This window comes from Alosa pseudoharengus, unplaced genomic scaffold (assembly GCF_046254945.1).
Source record: "Alosa pseudoharengus isolate Yale_2024_CS ecotype anadromous, Long Island Sound unplaced genomic scaffold, YU_APseudo_1.1 YU_APseudo_1.1_scf_19, whole genome shotgun sequence".
NCBI classification, from domain to species: Eukaryota; Metazoa; Chordata; class Actinopteri; order Clupeiformes; family Clupeidae; genus Alosa; species Alosa pseudoharengus.
This window is the reverse complement of record NW_027468657.1, coordinates 15840183-15860716: the sequence shown is the minus strand read 5'-3', so window position 1 is coordinate 15860716 and position 20534 is coordinate 15840183. Positions and strand designations below refer to the sequence as shown.

The window sequence follows — 20534 nt, the reverse complement described above, 5'->3', positions numbered from 1 at the left end:
CACACGCTCAGACCATAATAAGTTCTATCTCGTACACAAACAGTTTGCCTTAACTGACAATTGAATACACTTGCATTGCGCTTTGAAAGTTGAACCAAGTTCAACGCTCAGCTTGTTAAATGCTAGCGTTACGCCAGCGTTGCTACTGTTTCGTTGCCGAACTATAGAGAACAATAGGAAACTTGCCGCTGGCTAATGTGATTAAGGGACTGTTCGGTATTTATGGAATGGAGGAAAATAGGGGAGGGTCATGTCTTTTTATTATTTGTTGAGGGGAGGGTCACCCAACTTTTTTTAGCCTAGGAGGGGGGTCCACCAATTTTTGTAATCATGAAAACAGCAACATTTCAAAGTGGCCTGTTTGGTGCATATTTTTCCATGTAGCTCTCAGTCTCAGTCTTCACACTTCGGCACCCCTCTCTGCACACCACGTTTACCCCTCATTTCCTTCTTTCTTGCAGAGTAGCAAGATAAAGGAAGGCCTCGCGCTGCGGCTTTCATAGAAACTCAATGGAGACTGAGGGACATCTAGGCACTAGCAAAGGTTCTAGAGGGAATGTGATTTCTGGCGCCATATTACGCTCTCTTTCGTTCCATAGCTGTCAATATTGAACATTGAAAATAAGGGAGATGACCCGGGTTTCTCACCCAAAATACAGGAAAATGTCAACATTCGTCCCCATTAACGTCGGAAGGGTTGCAGTTGTAGCAACAAAGTAGCCTACTTTATTCACGCCTAACAGTATATTCGCCACTACAAAACGCTATTTTTATACCTAAATAAAAAACGGCGACGAAATTGTGAATTTCCAGAGCGTGTTACTCCACACTCAGCAATCGACTCCTACGGACTTTCCCCTTTTTTGTGGAGATGCTTTCTAAAGCCTGAAAAAGTGCTGAACCTTTGACTATAGCCATTTTGATCACAGACAACTGACATTTCTTACCAGGGTAAAAGGCATGGGAAAGTTTTAGATGCCGAACCAGATCTCTAACAGAGTTAAACGTAAATTTGCACACAAAACATGAAAGTATCTTATTCAATTCCATTCAGTTGTTTCAATTAAGAATCTTAGTCCTACATATATTGTAAATGGTGGTCTGGACAAATGTATACACGTTTTGCAGAGCCTGGTCATAGGAGATGCCCAACACATAGTGTGCTTTGAAAAGTTCGTTGAAGGCAGAAAGTGGCGACTTAGCCTTGCAGGGAATCAGCTGACCATCCACCACAATGTAGAAGTCATGGATGTTGTTTCTTGTCGTCCCAACTGCAAGAATGTAGGGCTGCCTAGTCAGGGGGCCTATGTGGTTTCTGTGGGATTGAAATGTTAATGTTTGGAGAGTGGTTGGACTGTCTTTAGAGGTCATTGAACATGGAGAAAATGATGTCTCCATTTTTTTTACCTGTTTTAACCCTATTTTTGTGAAATTGTATATTTCACTATAATTAACACCATAAATCTTGCCTAAATCACTGGCTATGTTGAATAAAGTTCACAAAACAGTTATTTTCTTATTTTCAACAGTATGATTGTATGTCAGTATTATGATTTCATGTTAAACAATTAGAGATAAGATCAATAACCAATCACTTTCACCAAATACACATACTCCATTGCTGAAAGATCACAGATGCAAAATCACAGAATCACAGATGAGACCTCAAACAACATTTAATTAATTTACATATACACAACATATTAGATCTCATCTCCACAATTTCCTTATCAAAATCTACAACTAGTCTACTGAACCCTATTTGTACTTACCTTTTTAAGACTGGTCTTCCTGGATAATGTTTTGCTCTAGATTATAAATAATTCTATCAGGGAATGTACCACAATCATTTAAGATTAATCTGTCATTAAGCCCTCCCTCAAAAAACCTAGCCTTGTATCGATACTGGTCCTCCTGGACCTCAGCGCTGCCTTTGACACCACAGATCATGACATACTACTTAGGCTTGAAAATTTGATAGGCATGAAAGACTCAGCACTCGCTTGGTTTAGATCATACCTTCCTAACCGTCAACAATTTGTACAGGTCCATAATAAACCATCTATCCAAATTATGGTAAAATATGGAGTGCCTCAAGGCTCAGTACTGGGGCCCCTGTCGTTTAGCAGATGATACATAACTATACCTCTCCATAAAACCTGATGAATTAACCCTGTTAGCCAAACTTGACACATGTATAAGAGATAAAGACATGGATGACGAATAATTTCCTGCTTTTGAACTCAGATAAAACAGAAGTCATGATTTTAGGTTCTAAAAAGATGAGGGATATCCTATCCACATCACAGGCTACATATAGTGATTTTCCGCTGACCTCATCCACAAGTGTTAAAAACCTGGGAGTTATAATTGACCAGAACCTAGCACTAAGTAATCACATAAAACAGATCACCAAAACTTAATTTTACCATTTAAGGAACATTTCAAAGATAAGGAAGTCCTTATCCTTACCAGATGCCGAGAGATTAATGTTTTGTCATCTCAAGGATAGACTATTGCAATGCTATTGCAATGCTATCATACTGGCTGAAATAATACCTGTCTAAAGAGCTTACAGCTTATTCAAAATGCAGCTGCTCACACACACAAAAAATATGAACATATTTCCCCCATCCTAGCATCTGTACACTGGCTACCTGTTAAAAGTCATTGACTTCAAAATATTACTTATATCTCTTGGTTGGTTGCCTGCATTGAAAGAGGACACCTCATGAAGACGCTCTTTTGTCTGCTTCTGACAGAAGTACTTATCTATGCTGGCAGCAGCTGCTGCTGAAAAAGTGTACAAAGTCCCTCTAGATGGACTTGATGCAGTTGCAGGTGTTGCTGCAGGTTCAGAAGATGGTCTACCACGTCTTTTCTGAAGACACTGAGTCCTGCCTGCTTCACATGATTTCTAGTAGCGAATCTTAGCATGCTGCAGATGCTCACTGTTACAGGTGGATTTGTAGCAGTTCCTGTGCCAAACTGCTCTGTTCTGTTGTAAAATAACTGCACTGTAACAGTGTAATCGTAGGCTGATCTGTGATCCCCATCTCCATACTCTCTCATGGACAAAAACAAGAAATTTGCCATATGTCTTTAGTGATGGGTCATTCACCAGTCCACACATATCTGCCACTGGATACATAGCCCAAAATCTGTTTTTTTTTTTTTAAATATGTGTGCCATCACCTGACTAACAGAAAGACACACCTCAGAATATAACCTAACTAGACTGCCACCATGAACTATGAAAATGTGCTTGCTCAAATGTAGAAGGCTAGAAGGTCACTAATATCACCAACCATGAAGAACAGAGCACTATGTGCTTCAGGTTATTCGATATTCTAAATTCTATCACTGCCAGCTATCATCAGCCAACTGTCACTGGTAGTCAGGGATGATTTACTGCACGGGCCTACCAGGCCCAAGCCCAGGGGCCCAAGGAGTCAGGGAGCCCAAGCCATTGCATGGAATCATTGCCTCAATATCATCATATCATATCAACACATAGGCTATGAATCTGATTGAATTAAAGTATTGGCCATCCCCAAAATGCACCAGAATACAGGAAATCACATCAAATATATTTTAAAAAATGACCCCCGCAACAATCAGTGGGGGGCCCTTAATACATCTGGGCCAAGGGGCCTGAAAGTTCATAATCCGTCTGGTAGTGTCTCTTTCTCTCTCTTACACACACACACACACACCTACCTGTCTGTTTGTCTATCTGATCCTTTACCCTTTCTTTTCTTCACACTTACATAGGCTACAGAAGGCCTTACAGACTTCAGCTGGTACTATGTAAAAGTCTATTAAACTTGATTTAACAGAGATCTCTGCACTTTTTGCTCTGAATGGGTGTAGACAAGAACTGACAGAGCAGGGAATTTTAGGCACAATTTCTTGTTAAAGAGATCAATCATTAGCCTAAAAATGTTTTATAATGTTGTATTGTTTATGTGGCCCACTACCTTGTAGAATATCTTTGCTTTTTGGCATCAAACCCTATGCTATGATACCAGCAATGTGAGGTTTATGGACAAAACACCAAATTTGACCATTTCTGAATTTGACCTTTTATTTGGTCCTTAAAAACCTTGTTTTTTTTACAGACATGTTTTTTTTTACTCTTAAGAACCCCTAGAACAAAAATATAATACTCTCCAAAAATGAACATGCGAATCCCACAAGCCCCCAAATTAGACACATAGGCCCCCCTACATCGTTTACATGTTTTTCTGCATGGGTAGCTATCATATTGTTGTTTGGTGATTTACTCCTTTACTACACCCACTTCTAAGCAAACAAGGCATATAGCTGTCATATAGGCCTACTGTTCTTTCTTACAGTAAATAACGCATACCTGTCAACACTCCGTTTTTCCCGGGTTTCTCCCGTATTTCAAGGTCATCTCCCAGCACCCTCCCGTTTTGTTATTTCTCCCGGAAAACTCCCGTAATTTGCATGGCCATCAAACTTCATTTTAAAATCATTGATCCATTCAGGTTGCCAGATTGTGTATGAAATACACCCTACACATACACGATCACTTAGGCTAGCTTTACACGACAACGATCTGAACACAATCCGCAAAAGTGGCGTTGCTTTCCCACTTTTTATTTCGCGTTTAGACGAGTGTCTTTGGGTGGAAATCTGCATGCACACGGTGACGCAAAAGTGTGTGAAATAGTATGCATGCCAGGTGGCTAGGTGGTACTGTGAAGCACTGCCATACAACAACACCAAGAGCGCACACATGCGTTGAAACTTCCTTCTACTTCTCTCCGTAGTAGTGCTTCGCAGTAGTAGTGCTTCCCAAGGCGCCTGCCTGTATGTGAACCAGACGTGAACGGTAATGTGTTTCTTTTTAATAAACTGCCTGTACACTTACAAGGTTCTCAATGCTTCGGTTTACATGTAGAGTAGGGGTGGGCGATATGGACAAAAAATAATATCTCGATATATTTTGTGATTTTGACGATAACGATAATTAGTCGATATCCTTTAAAAACAATTGTAAAAGTCTGAGTTACAGTGGGTACCCGTTAAAAATTGACACTTCATTCACGATTATGGTGAATGGTGAAATGTAAGTACAACTGCAGCCGCTTGGGGGCAGCATAGTCCGCTGTAGCGTTTCACGGTCGAACCAGACGGCACATTCGACAGCAAGGGCTGTGATTGGCAGAGTTTTCAGTGCGTTTCTCTGTGTTTTTAGCAGCCCCTGCAACATGCCAGTCCACTGTAGCCTAAGCATTGTACATAATGTTAAACATAGTTTTGGATTCAGTGGCAAGATTTCTTGATTGTACAGTGTCTGTCTCTCAGTAATGTTTTTAAATGAGAGCTTCGTCAGCTGGCAGTAGGCTACTTTGTCGGTAGTCATGAGAAGTTCGCTTGCTAACAGAACATAAAAATGCTGCCCAGAAACCTTGTGAATAGTTCTGACACTAACGAGGTTGAAATATAGCCTTTGCCTACAGCATCTCCTTAACAGTAATGTTAACGAAATGACAGCATTCATATGACAAAGGAAAACGAATCCGGTCACTCAAGACTGTGCCGCAGCCGTGGGGCAGAAGACGCTTGGTGGCCGTCCACAACGTTATAAACTTAACCTAAATAGTCGGCTGCTGTAAGCTACAATCGGATTTTATTGTATACCCCTGTTGTCTCAATGATAATAACATCTCATTTCCGACTATATTTCAGAGTGTGCCGTTCATTTGCATTATTAACATAACATCGTATTTTGTCATTTTTGGCGAAGACATGCATTCCGTTAGGGATATTCAACATATTTAACATTCTCTAACCATCGTGATTTCGAATTGGTGCAGTTGTCAGCACAAAAACTCATTTTATTCTTTTGCTCTTTTGCATTGCTCTATGCTGTTCTATGGTGCTTTCTGCCTCTTGGTTGCGCATGCATGTTTTCGTGACGTTTCATAGAAATCCATGTATAATGACCGCATAAAACGACTTGTTTTGGGACATTAATCTAGGCTACGTTAAGCTTTAAGGATTGTATGTCCTTAATTTATTTATATAGGCCTATTTAGGCTAGGCTACTTGCGCAAACCCTGGATAGACTTTTATTGTATTTGTTACATTAGCTTCAAAAGGCACCGCTTCAGAAAGCTGCACTGCTTGTGAAAGAAGGGGGTGGGGGAGGGGAGCTTGCAGCCAAGTGTCGGAAAAATGCATAGCCTACAACACAGAACCCGCTTCTCGCATTAGTCACTGACAGTAGACACTCTTCCAGCCTAATGACTTTCACACATTTTGAATGATTTACAGTATGTCTAGACACATTAGCGCTCCACGTGTAGAAACTGTGCAGAATACAATGTGTGAATGATGCTCAATGATTTGCCAATAGCCTATAAATAGTCTTCTGCTGGGTTGCATGTACTGTAGGCTATAGCCTACAGTTTTACTGTAGGCTACATGTTTTCAGCCTTTATTGGTTAAATGACCATTTTTATTACGAAAATATTTCTTAACTTCAAAAACTCAGTGTCTAAAACTCGGTGTCATTCAGACTCAACCCTCTTGACGTTTGGTGATTAATTGACAGCTGTTTTGGGACACGTTAAACTTTCTTTATAATGAGCGCATAAAACGACTTGTTGTTTTGGGACATTAAGCTACGTTAAGCTTTTTCACGTTAAGGATTGTATGTCCTTAATTTATTTATATATTTAGGCTATTTGCGCAAACCCTGGATACTTTTATTGCCACACAACAATATTGGTTTGTTACATTAGCTTCAAAAGGCACCGCTTCAGAAAGCTGCACTGCTTGTGAAAGAAGGGGGTGGGGGAGGGGAGAAAGCTCGAGTAGCCGAGAGAGACGCCGAGAATGATCGGTTGAAAGCGGAGGTCAACAACCTCAAACGAGAGCTTCAACAACTCCGAGAGACCAGCCACTTGGAGAGCCACAGAGACATTTTACAGGAGATGAGAGCTGGAATCGGAGAACTTCAGGCGACGCTACGTGAGCAGAGAAGTTATTCGACGCCTGAGAGACCAATCCCCAGGTGCACCTCGACACCAGCTCCAGAAACGTCCTCCTTGCAGATGTCTCCATTGGCCCTCTCCGTCACACTCAATGACAGCATCCAAGTTCCTAGTCAACACGCAGACGTGACCTTGCGTGATGTTGGTCCCGAAGACCACGCTAAGATTCACCAACAGAGATACGGCCAAGTGCCAGTGGGCAGATACGGATGTCTGCTCTTCAGGTCCATCGTCACAGAGGAACACTATAAAGCCTGGAGCAAAACCACCAACTGGGATGGAGCGAAGGGCAAGCGAGCACTGCCGCAGAATGTGAAACACTTTGTGGTCTCAACACTACAACGAAAGTTCCCTGTTATGGGGAGGAGTGAACTGAAGGACTGCATAAGATCAACGAATTCCTCCGCACAACACGCAGATCTTCCCAGGGATTCAACGTGCTTTAAATTTAGACTGTAGAATGTTGAATGTAGACTGTTCATTATTTCAATAAATACGTTTTCTCTGAAGCACTTTCCCGACTTCGTCTTTCTATAGGCTAAGCCAGTGGCGATTGCTGCTCTTTGGAACAGGGGAAGCTCTGATAAAACTGGTAAATTATTAAATTAATATTATTAAGGTGCTATGTTGTTCTTTGAGGGCAAAAATTATCCCAAAACCCAGAATAGGCCAAACAGTAGGCTATAGAGTTGGCATAGCATCATGTAGCCTACACCGTTATATAGCGCGCTACCTAACTTAGCCTCAATGCACAACTGAAACAAAAGCAAGTCACAAACTCTGTAACTCCACATTACGGTTTTATTTACAGTATGCTATTTACAAAGACAAATAGAAACCGACTGTATTACTCCCAAATTATGAGAATTTGAGCTGCAACTTGCCTTGCCTCTCGACTTCACCTGTCAACACTAACGTTAACGCATCCCTTGAACTTGAACCACTTCCTGTCAGATCGCGACATATGCTGTCAATCAAAAAGAGTCCAGCCTCTATGACGGTTCCTCCAATCATCATACAGAAGCTCGGCGTCCAGGCCATCCCACTGTCTCAATAGGCTTGTTCGTCTTGTCTGAGTCTGACTTTCGTCTGGCTTTCTACGTAAACGTGATCTTCAGAGGCTAGCTGGGAGGAGCTACAACAGAGGGCAGCTCATCCCGGACAGAAAGGCTACAGTCTGCCTGACGTGACTCGCGGGAGACATCGCGGGAGATATCGCGGAATGTTGTTTGCAATAAACACAGCAGAACTTTCATTCTTACTCATTAAAATGACCATGATGACTGACGAAATAAATTGTTATGATGTAGTTTAAATAAACCACTGTTGTCATACAGTTAACAGGCCTGCATTGTAGCAAATAAATTCAATATCAAGTGTTTTCCCTATATGTGTGTCTATCTATTTAGCCAACAGCAGAAAATAACAGAATATCCAAACCATTGTTGCAGAAATCACATATAAGAAGGTATCCCTTCGATTTCTGTTTATTTTCGCATATTCCAACATAAGGAAGCAGCATGAGACTCTCGTCAAAATGGTCATGAAGGGATTCCTCCCAAATGGCCCTATCACGTCTTTGAACTGACGTCATGAGGGCGTGTTTCAGCTCGTGCAGCTCCTGGAAGGCAACTGCAAGATCTGTCTGCAGGCTAAGACTCCCGCGATATTTTAAGGACATGTGACATGGTGTCACGGTGGTAAGTCCCTCCCCGGCTGACAGAAGTCGGACAGAATTTCTAACCAGCAAGCATTGCGTCCATCCCAGTATGCATTGTGTTCAACCCAGCATGCATCACATCAAGTCAGATCTGCACAGATCTGCCGCAAGTCGAACTCCCCTATTCACTCCCAGAGACGCCGGGCTTCCCTGGAAATGACGATTTTGTGGCGCTTGTCCAATAAACGTGTAGCTTTTCTGCACTGAAATCAGCCCACTCTGTAAGTGCCATTAGGCTTGTTTGACTTCGGCTGACTTGGTCTGGCTTACTACGTAAACGTGATCTTCAGAGCCTAGCCGGGAGAAGCTACAACAGAGGGCAGCTCATCCCGGACAGAAAGGCTACAGTCTGCCTGACGTGACTCGCGGGAGACATCGCGGGAGATATCGCGGAATGTTGTTTGCAATAAACACAGCAGAACTTTCATTCTTACTCATTAAAATGAGCATGATGACTGACGAAATGAATTCTTATGATGTAGTTTAAATAAACCACTGTTGTCATACAGTTAACAGGCCTGCATTGTAGCACATAAATTCAATATCAAGTGTTTTCCCTATATGTGTGTCTATCTATTTAGCCAACAGCAGAAAATAACAGAATATCCAAACGTTTTCAGTAGGCTAGCCTACCATTGTTGCAGAAATCACGTATAAGAAGGTATCCCTTCGATTTCTGTTTATTTTCGCATATTCCAACATAAGGAAGCAGCATGAGCCTCTAGTCATAATCGTCATGAGGACATTCCTCCCAAATGGCCCTATCACGTCTTTGAACTGACGTCATGAGGGCGTGTTTCAGCTCGTGCAGCTCGTGGAAGGCAACTGCAAGATCTGTCTGCAGGCTAAGACTCCCGCAATATTTTAAGGCCATGTGACATGGTGTCACGGTGGTAAGTCCCTCCCCGGCTGACAGAAGTCGGACAGAATTTCTAACCAGTATGCATTGCGTCCATCCCAGTATGCATTGTGTTCAACCCAGCATGCATCACATCAAGTCAGATCTGCACAGATCTGCCGCAAGTCGAACTCCCCTATTGAAAGTCCAGTGAAGCCGAGCGTCTATGGGTTTTTTACATGTTTTTTTGATGGACCGTGTCGTCACAGCAATGTATTACGGGTGCGAAATCGAATTACAGGTGCGATAAATGACCGACAAAACCTTATTGCTGAACAAACTAGCCATGAAGATAAACATGTTTTCAGCATGTTTTAGTTGGAATAGTAGGCTAGAAGCTAATGTAATAGTGTTATTTGATGCGATTTTCTGTGATATTTTAGAGGAGGCTGAGCTTCCCCTGTAGTCTTAGAGCAATCGCCTCTGGGCTAAGCATATCATGGAGATAGAGTAGAAAACTGGATTTAACTAAACAAATGTAACTGATTGTTTACTCTACAGTAGGCTATGTTCCCCCTCTCAGGCTGTACAGTAGGCCTATTGAAAGTAGACTAATGAGCTTAGACACATTAGCGCTTCCAGCCTAATGACTTTCACACATGAATGATTTACAGTAGACATATTAGCGATCCACGCAGTGGCGTAAATAGGTGCAGCAAGTGCAGTCGCACCAGGGCCTGTGACCTCCGTCGCTACCCCCGCAATGCAATTGCTGGAAAATTCTATACCGGTCCTTTCTGACTACCTGCGTGCCTTTGACCAGGCCAAGGCTACAGCGCAGACACTCGCAAATAAATGGGGGTTCAGAGTACATTTGAAAATGTTAGAGCACGGAGAGTGAAGCGTCACTTTGACGAACTATCGGAAGATGAACGCTTAACAAAGGCAAACACTTTAACAGGGGGAATTAATTGGGCATGAATCATTGTGCTGAACGGTATTTGTCAATGAGCAGAAACACACACGACATTCAAACTATTGATAAGATGTACTGGTCTGTATCTATAGGCTAACATTGGACAAATAAATGACACTGACTCGCCATATCCTGACTCAGGAAAAAAAAACATTTTCTTGCTTTGCCGCAAACTCAGCAATGAAATCATAGGCCAGTTTGCAGGTAGCCTAACGTCTTTTTCATAGAAAAAAAGCTTCGTTCACCCGATGCCAGTCACTGATCGCAATTTCAAAGTTCGGAAAGCTTCATCTTTTTAAGTTTTAAGTGCAGTGGCCCCTATCTGTAACCTGGCCCTAGCCAGATGAATGTCGTTCCGCTTAGCTCCGCCTAGCTTCACTCACATCCATCTGGAACCTCTTCCACTGAGAGTGATTTCTCCAACCAACTTTATGGTTTAGCCAATCAGGACGCAGGGCGGGAGTTTCATAGATGTGACATAGCGTAGAAGCGACTGTGAGACTGTTATCAGCGTCACGGGTTGGCTTCGATGAGAGTGGTTGAAGTAGCACGTCAATAGATGACGGACAAGTGGCTTATTCAATCATATGCAAGCATTTTTTTATTAGGTCCAGCCTTCTGAAGCAACACTTCAATGGATCGGTTCCAGATGGATGAGTGGAGCTAGGCGGAGCGAAATTCATCTGGCTAGGGCCAGGTTACCCTATCTGCCCCCTTTGGAATTATATCTCGAGCCTATTATAAGGTCCAGTGCGTTATGTCCTGGGATTCGGATGTGCTCAAAAAGAAAAGAAAAAAAACTTTTTTATAGATGGTTATGAGGAGCAATATGAGAGAGAGATTTGATGATCATTGATCGTTGTTTTGGGACGTTAAGCCTATTCCATAGGCGTCAGTGAAGGAGATTGAAGAATGACCATTTTTTTATACGAAAATATTTCTTAACTACAAAAACTCAGTGTCTAAAAACTCAGTGTCATTCAGACTCAACCCTCTTGTTGTTTTATTATCTTTTTCGTTGTCGTTTGAACGTTGGCAAGCAGGCATGTTGCGGTTGCAATTTAATTCTACAGTAGGCCTACAACATGCTGTTTAGGCTGGGCTACTGTCAATGTACTTGTACAGGTAAATGTTCAACAATTGCTGGTGTACAGGTTATATAATCAATTAGCTAAATCATTTGTCCAGCTGTTTAAAAAAAAATTGTTGTTGTTTCGTGCTACATAACGCAAAAGGTGCTTTGATATATTTTTCGTTTGAACGTCGGCAAGCAGGCATGCTTTGGTTGCAATGAATGAGGATAATTGCTTTTTTTTGCATTATTTTGAATATGACTTGCTCCAGTCTCAACAGCATGTACTTTTTCCACACGCTAAGTTCTAACACACATATCCCCTCTCGCTTTCTCTCTCTCCATCCCTGCACACGGTGCTTTCTTAAAGGAGCTGCACCATTTTACAACAATTGCATCTACATTTTCATATTAGAATGTTTTGTCAAGTGTAAGCTTAAACTACCGTGATCCATTTAAGTTCCCGTGCCCCCGCTGCGTCATGGAAGCAGTAAGTCAGTCGCATCAAAAACAGTAGTGGCACCCAAGTGACACCTTGTGGTTGTTTGTGTCAACTGCAGTTTGTGCCATTTCTGCCGAGAAAATGGGGATCGTGATTCCTGAAGGAACCCGTCCAAACTTAACAGGGACCCACTGTACTTTACAGCTCATTATTTATGAATAGCAGCATCAATACAATAATAACCAATAACCTAACCTGTGACTTTTTAACCAAATCAACCAATGCATTGTCACTCTATGACACATTTCCAATTTTGCCCCCCGTGTGTGTGGCAATGACATGGTCTAGCCAGCTACATTAGAGAAGATGACTAGGCCTAACAGTGTCTCAAGAGAAAGTCTGAAGCTGAAGTTCCTTTCAAAAACCTTTACTTAGGATTCACTGTAAAACTAAGCAGACCAACAGAGTACATCTCAGTTATTCCCTTCGATGTTTTGTTTAAGAGAAATCATGTAGGCTAGCATTCCAAGTTACAGAATAGAAACTAATGCGTTAGCTTATGGCTAATGTATATGAGAAATCCCATAGAGATGCTAACGGTTAGCATAATTGATACACGTAGATATTTAGAGCGAACTTTAGTCCATTTACAAAAAGGTTACATGAGAAGAGTTCTTTGTTCAGGGGCGGAGCCAGACATTGTAAACATTCGGGGCTTAGCCCATTTAAAAAATGTTTTAAATAACCCCTTAAATAATGACTTCTAGTGAATTTTGTGTAAACTAATGGACACATTGAGACTTAAAAAATGTGAAACTAACATTCAACAGATTCAAGGTATCTGACTGGCACACTGTGTAAAATTATAGTTTTGGGTCTTTCAAGAGGCAATATCTGTTCATATCTGTTTAGCATACTTAGTTAATTAAGCGTTTCTTATGGTTTGTATATTATAGTATTTGTTTATTTTCATTAGGCTATTGTTTGATATGACATTATTGTTTATTATTGCTATTCTCCTTCTTCCTCTTCCCTGATCTCATCTGTGTGACAAATATATAGAATATCTTATACTATAATATACATAATATTATGATATAATTACAGTATGGCCAGTCATCATGATACAAGGGTATTTTAGAAGGAATGCATTATCATCTTGACATAGGCGTTTATAAATTTTATTATTTTTGTAATTTAGCAAGATTATTCATAGGTTTCATCAGGTCCCTTTACACAGGTGCATAAAATCAAGCACCTAGATTATGAATGCAGACTGCATGGTGCTTGATTAACACACTTATGGAAAGTGCCCTTTCCTCTCAATATATCATTGTAATGTTTTTTTTTTTTAGTTAATAATTAGTTAGGCAGCCAAAACAACATAACATGACTTTTATATTTATGCGGACTCTTGGATTATAAGATCTGTGGTGGTGAATAGGATATCAACAAGGTTTTAAGGTAGGCTAACAGTTAACATTCTTTTGTGCAACATATGACACTGAAAAGTTGACATGGGCAGATAACTGTTAATGGGGTTTTCTGACATTTCAAAACAGTGTAGCCTAATTTATTACAAGACGAGGATCACTTTGTTTTGGGAGCTGGAATTTCTTATTCTGCATTAGGCTTAGCTAGCCTATGAGAGTACTGAATTTGCCTTTTCCGCGACGAACGAGGACATTTAAGGTTAACGTTAAGCATTTAGGGAGCTAGTCAAGTAGCCTAACGTTAGCCTGCCTAACTGACTGAAAGCTCTTAACGTGAAATCACCAACCTGAAACAACACCATCCGTCAGTTCACTGGGCGATGCTGTTGCTTGAACGGAGCTGGGTGGTATTTTGAAAAACTTTCTAATATACATAACGTTTCAACAACATGTACAAAAAGTGTTTTATCACAGACTGTAAAAGTGACAGACTTCTGACAGGCTTTTTGGAACACCGAAGCCATGACATAGCATTGTCAAGGCAGCATTTTCACTGGATCTAAACAAATCAATCTAACCATTGAAATCACCATAGCGGATAGCCCAGAGACCTGGCATAGATCGTGTAGCAAGTCAAATTATTTTTCAATATTGGGCTTTGAAAATAAGGGATATATTTCCTCAGTAATAGAGCATTGTGTGACATTTATAGAGAAACCGAGGGGAAGTTATATTGGAAATAAGAGTTGCCGGGAATTTAAAACACAAAAAAAAGATTCGGGACTTTTGAAAAAAGATTCGGGGCTTAAGCCTCCTAAGCCACCCCCTAGCTCCGCCACTGTCTTTGTTTACAACTGACTACTAAAATACTCAAAGGCAAATGTTTTCTCTCAATACCATGTAGGAAAAAAGGACTGTCTCATCAATGCTACGAGAACAGAAGTAGCTGCACAAAATCCCTTGTAGGCTACGTCTTGATCTCGCTACACAAAATAAACATTAGACCTGCCTGTGACAACGTGGACCCATAGGGATCATGTGACACTTGATCTGCTGCAACACACCTCCTGGATTTGTGAATGGGGTTTCAATGCGTGATTTCGAGTGTTTTTCCCCCATAAGTAATTTAAATACTGGATAATGTAAATTTGCACATCGTTAAAACAACAATCACGATATTATCGCAGACGATATATATATCGCCCACCCCTAATGTAGAGACACTCATTATGCTACTGAAAGGACTCCTGAATAGCTATCATAAGCAGCTAAGGCAACTTGAATGTCCGACTGATGGAAATAATCCGACGTTTGTTGTTGTTTGGCTGTACTGCACATGGATATGATGTCAACGCGTATGCGACGATAGCCAGCATGAGCAGCTCAGAGCACACTTTCCTAGCGTTTGTCACCATAGACAGTAAAAGAAATGGACGAACAGACTCCGTCGTTCTCAATGGGAGGGCACTGAGTCATTTTTCAGTTGGTCCCCCCAGTACTGCGCAGACTCGCACTTAACTTCGTGACGTTAGCCATCGAACTGAATCTTGCAACTCATATGATAGATACACAGAAATTCTTCTCACACTTCCTTCGTCTTCAAAGTCATCAAAGTTAAACATTTATTTATGTATTATTATTAATCATCCTCACAAGTGATATCAAGTCGTGTTAATGTTGAAACTACCACACATGATCATCTTCAAAAACATGGTATCAAGATCATGGTAACAAGATCATGGTAAAACAAAACAAAAAAGTTATAGCTTCCAGGCTTGAAGCTAATCTTCTTTCCACTTTTCTGACCTACGGTCAATCCATCGAAAACCTCTGAAATGATTATCGTTAGACTACCTAACGGTAAAACTACTGTTTTTCATTAGGTTTACTTGCCTCTATGCTTTACTTTAACATACAATGCATGCTATTGTAGGCTACATAGCTCACGAGTTTCTGTGCTGGCTGGACTACGCTTCTTATCCAAACAATACGGTTATCTCCCTTCAGTGCGTTAGCTTCCCTTCAACCGGACATGCTAAACATTCTTCTTACGGGAACCTAACGTTACGTACGAGGTAATCGAGTCTTGTTTTGCCTTTTATTGTTTATGTAGATAACACAGAAGCTAAAATATCGGCACATGATATATGTTATATGAAGTTATGGGAGTTCAAAAAAATCCTCAATGAATGGGCGTTCTATGGGGTTAGCAGAGAGTTGATAACCACCGCTACATCGATACTTCTACTTCCGGGAATTCGCCTGCCCCCTTGTTTGTCACTCCCCGATGTGAGTCGCTACCGGATGTGAGTCGCGCATGCGTCACTTTGCTACTTTGCGACTACCTGTGCTGTTAGCCACAGAATAATGACATTAGCCTACACAGCAGTCATGTATTATTTAGCGTAAGGCATCACATTTTCACAGCATGATCTCTAATGTCAGTTCTAGATTAGAGGCTGAAGTAGCCTGCTAGCGAGAGACTTCTGTAATATCAATAAAAATTGACCTACATAACGAAGTTTGGCAAGTAAGTAAGCAATCAAGCACAACAAAGGCTGTCACTTGAATGGCTAACGTTAGCAATCAAACAATCTTAGCTAAAACGTATTTGAAACAGAAAAGTGAATTATTTTATGGATTTCAGTCGGATCCCTTGGCGTTATGCCGTAAAACCTATCAATCTGAGCATGCGTGACTCACATCGGGTAGCGACTCACATCGGGGAGTGACAGCAGCGTTCATGGGCTTCGGAAAAACCTTTCTCCGAGTGAAAACATCATCATTCCGCGTCATTCACGTCACTTAATGTGTGAGTCAGAGGTCGGAAACTGGGGCTAGATTTTGCTAACAGAGTTGCCCGGTTAGGGGCTCGTCATCACTTTTGTCGTCACGTTGTAGTTCGTTTGTAGTCCATGTGGCCTTTCATGTCCAACAGTTTTAATGTGAACTTGGGAATTTGCCCTTTTTATCACTTGAAAAGCTGCATATCTTTCTTTCACGAGCAAATACAGTTGTTTGTTTAGGATTAGTGAGTGTATGTTTTAACCTTTGTTGTGGCATCCATGATTGTCACACGATGCAAAGCACTTGCAGCTGTCGGAAAAACAAAGTAGCCATGTAGCTATGTGCACATCTAGAGCTAGCGCTAACAGTTAGCACAAGCGTTAGCTAGTTATCGACATCTACAGAAAGCGAACTTCTATCTATGGCAAACGACTTTGCTATTGCTTCTATTTATAGTAGGGTGCCCAGACGTCCCAGTTAACTTCACTTGAGCTGAATTCACCTCATTTGTTATATGATACATAAACAATAAAGCTTGAGATGCCCATGCCGTGAACTCTTATTATGTGAGTGTCAGTGCCAGCTTGCTAACGTACATTGCCCAAGCAGTGTCCACAACTTTCCAGAGACTTTTTAGTTCTCAATATGAGGGTATACTGTAACTCAGCAGCCGACAAGGATTTTTGACAGAACTAGATGCTATGCTTTTACGTCCTGATAACTCACAGCCAAGAGTTAGCAACATAGAACACACAATCTTTCTGAATGAAAATGCCTAGCTTATGGCTGTTAGCAGTAGCACTAGCTTTTAGCTTATATCAATGACTTTATTCTGATCAGCCAGTCATGCTCACAAAGTTTGATTTTTTTTTCAGGCAGCAACCAATCAGCGGCTAGGTCCCGCCTTGATGGGTGACTGACGTATTTATTTATTTCATGGCACATTGCAAGACCGTGCATATGGAATGTAAATGTCAATGTCAATGTATATATGGTTTTTACATTTAATCTTTTATTTATTTCACATTTTATTTATTTATTTAACTTTTTATTTATTTATTTAATCTTTTATTTATTTATTTCAACTTTTAATTATTTATTACATATTTCATTTATTGATTTCATATTTCATTTATTTATTTAATTTTGGCACAAAAAACATTCCATAGGAACGCGACGGTGGAGCGTCTTTAAGATTTCCACTCTGGAGGGTGGGTTCATTTTTTTGCGTTTTTAAGCCCCCAAAACGCTGTCGCCGTCTAAACGAAAGGCACATTTGATAAAATATTTTGTCGGTTTCACCCGGGAGCGTTGTCGTGTAAAGCCGGCCTTAGTTTCAATTTCAACCGTTTTGTCATAAAACCTGGCAACCCAAAATCCAAATAAGGAAGCGGGTGCCGACTGCGCAGCCTGAATCTCGTCGTAAGCAAGCGGGCTAGTTGAATGGCCTACTCCAGAACTAGCTGTTGGGAATCTAATTGATTAACACATCACATAAACTGTTATTGAGTGTTGTTGATACACTGAACTTGTGCCCTCGGAACCAAATCTGACAGCAAGCAGCTTGGAGTTTTGGAAGGCTGCAGGCAGGCAGCTGGTGGATACATAACTGGCATGGTAAGGTAAAAGCAACGACCGAAATGCAGTGTTGAAACACGTGTATGAAACGTATTAAATATGCAAACACAGATCCGGTATTCATGGGTTTCATCAGGTCCCTTTCCACAGGTGTATTAATCAATCACCATGCAGTCTGCATTGATAATTAAGGTGCTTGATTTGAGACACCTGTGGAAAGGGACCTGATGAAACCCATGAATAAACACTGACTTCGAGATACCGCTCTGAGTTCACCTACCAATGGCAGCTCTCGCTTTCAATTTAACAAACGTGTTTAGCCAATCAAAAGCAGAGTAGGGCGGGACTTGGCTGCACGTTCTTATAGGAAGAGAGGATATTCAGCAGACCACAGTGTCGCGGGGAGTGCGAGATTACTGGAGTAGCCTACTGCGGACTCGGAGTAGGCTACAGTGCTTCTGTCACTCGCCTGATGATCATTGATGATGGTGTCGTGAAATCACGGAGCGTTAGAAAATGAAAACAAAGAAATCTCGATCAAGATATACGTGGTTGGCTATGTGGTGTTATCAAAGGCGGAGGCACAACATGGGCTACAGTAGGTAGAGCTCAATGCATGTCCGCGTCTGCGAGTGAATTAATCCGCAACCTAGTGCTGCAGATAATCAGATAATCCACAGCGTTTAGCCTCCAACGAAGTGGATTCCGACTGCTTTTTAAAAACAATTATAGACTTGCTAATCCTCGGGAGGACTGTGTTTAGTCAGAATTGAATATAACGTGATTCTTTTTCTTGCTATATCACCGTATTCATCTCATGCCGAAGTAACCGGTTTCATTCAAACAATTAGGCTACGTTTTATAAAAATGCGTGTGGGCCGAAATGTTCTTTCCACTTGCCTAAGAAAAGTTCTCAAAGTAATGGCTGAAAACTGCTCGGGATTTTTTTCTCATGCAACCAATATGCCTAGCATATTGAGCGCAATGGAACATTGACATTAGCCTACATTTGTAGTAAGAATTAACTGTTTTATTTGTAAACCAGTCATCAGATGATGTTTTCGGTGGACACGTACTGTTGAAAGGGCTTTCACTGAAAGCATCGACTGCATGTATAATCAGTGTTGCCAACTATTTCAAATGTAAAGTAGCAAGTCATATGCAAAAGTCGCTTAATGTCACTAGATGACCAAGCGCTAATTTGCATCAATGACGCCAGCACGCCGTGTCGCCCCCCCCCTCTCCCAAAAAATCCAGTGATGTCCTTTTAATTCACCTTTACACCAGTTTGCTTTTCTTTTGCTCATATAGGCAACTTTAAAAACCTATTTAAGTATATGTGTTAATACTTGTACATTGATACACTTTGCAGTTTGCACTTCTGTAGGCTATACTATCTTGTCATAGCCTACACCAGAAATGTAAAATGTAAATCAGGTTTATTGGCCAAATATACTTGTGGTTGCTTGTAGTCTGGCTATAACTTTACCATAGGCTACACGCAATTTAACCTTACGATAATGGCTATATTTTGGATATATTTAGGACAGACCGACATAATTTTTTTTTTTACTCAGCCGACAGTCTGTCCTGCATTGATAAAATTGAGGCTATATCGCCTAAAAGAATGCTATACAGTAGGGTTGCCTAACTTGTATGCTCAATTTTGAACTATCTGCTTTGCTTGTGAATGAAGTTGTAGCCTACTTTCCTTTGTTCAAGGTGCTTGTTGCTAGATTACATTTTCTGTCGCTAGGGATGGCCAAAAGTCGCTAAATCGGCAACACATAAAGCATGTGCACAATCATTTTTATTTTTTCAGCAGTAATATGATTAACAGCTCTGGTCCTATAGATTGTATTTCCAATACTCGTGCTTTTGTTTTCCTAAAACTACTACATTTCTTTGTTTTAAATGGGTGGCAGGCCTCCAACTTGTTTGAAGAGTCAGGTTAGCAGCTTTATCGCTAATGAGAGTGAGTTTGAACAGTCAGGTTAAGAGCTTTATCGCTAATGAGAATGAGTTTATGAGACAGTAAAATAAACCATTTTTTCCCACTTTTTACAGTATCCTACAACACTATTTACTGTATCCTACAACACTATTTGCAGTATCCCACAACACTATTTGCAGTATCCCACAACACTATTTCCAGTATCCTACAGCACTATTTACAGTTTCCTACACTATTCAGTTTCCTACACTATTCAGTTTCCTACAACACTATTAACAGTATCCTACACTATTTACAGTATCCTACAACACTATTTGCAGTATCCTACAGCACTATTCACAGTTTCCTACAACACTTCACAGTATCCTACACTATTTACAGTATGGTACAACACTATTTACAGTTTCCTACAACACTATTCAGTTTCCTACAACACTATTCGCAGTATCCTACAACACTATTCACAGTTTCCTACACTATTCACAGTATCCTACAAGAAAAGTGTCATGCTGCTGCTCACTTGCTGCCTGGTCAATCCTATTTTGGGGAGGCCTGGACGTTACCCTTGATTACATCATCTGGCTGCATAGCTACACTAATTGCTCTGTTGATGTAGCATTGTGGTCTAACCCTCACTAAAACAGGGCTGATGCTGACAGGGTTTACTTGCGCTAAACTTTTTGGAATGAGAGGACCCAGAATC

At 40.9% G+C, this 20534-nt stretch overlaps 1 protein-coding gene across 1 annotated transcript in view; it reads left to right on the top strand.

The window, feature by feature from the left end:
* Positions 1-6971: 6971 nt before the first annotated feature.
* LOC143132864 (ATP-binding cassette sub-family C member 12-like) overlaps positions 6972-20534 on the top strand; it is a 34158-nt gene continuing 20595 nt past the window's right edge. The window contains exon 1 of the mRNA XM_076292687.1: positions 6972-7343. Within this exon, the coding sequence (XP_076148802.1) occupies positions 6972-7343 (372 nt within the window). The remainder of the gene's footprint in view (positions 7344-20534) is intronic.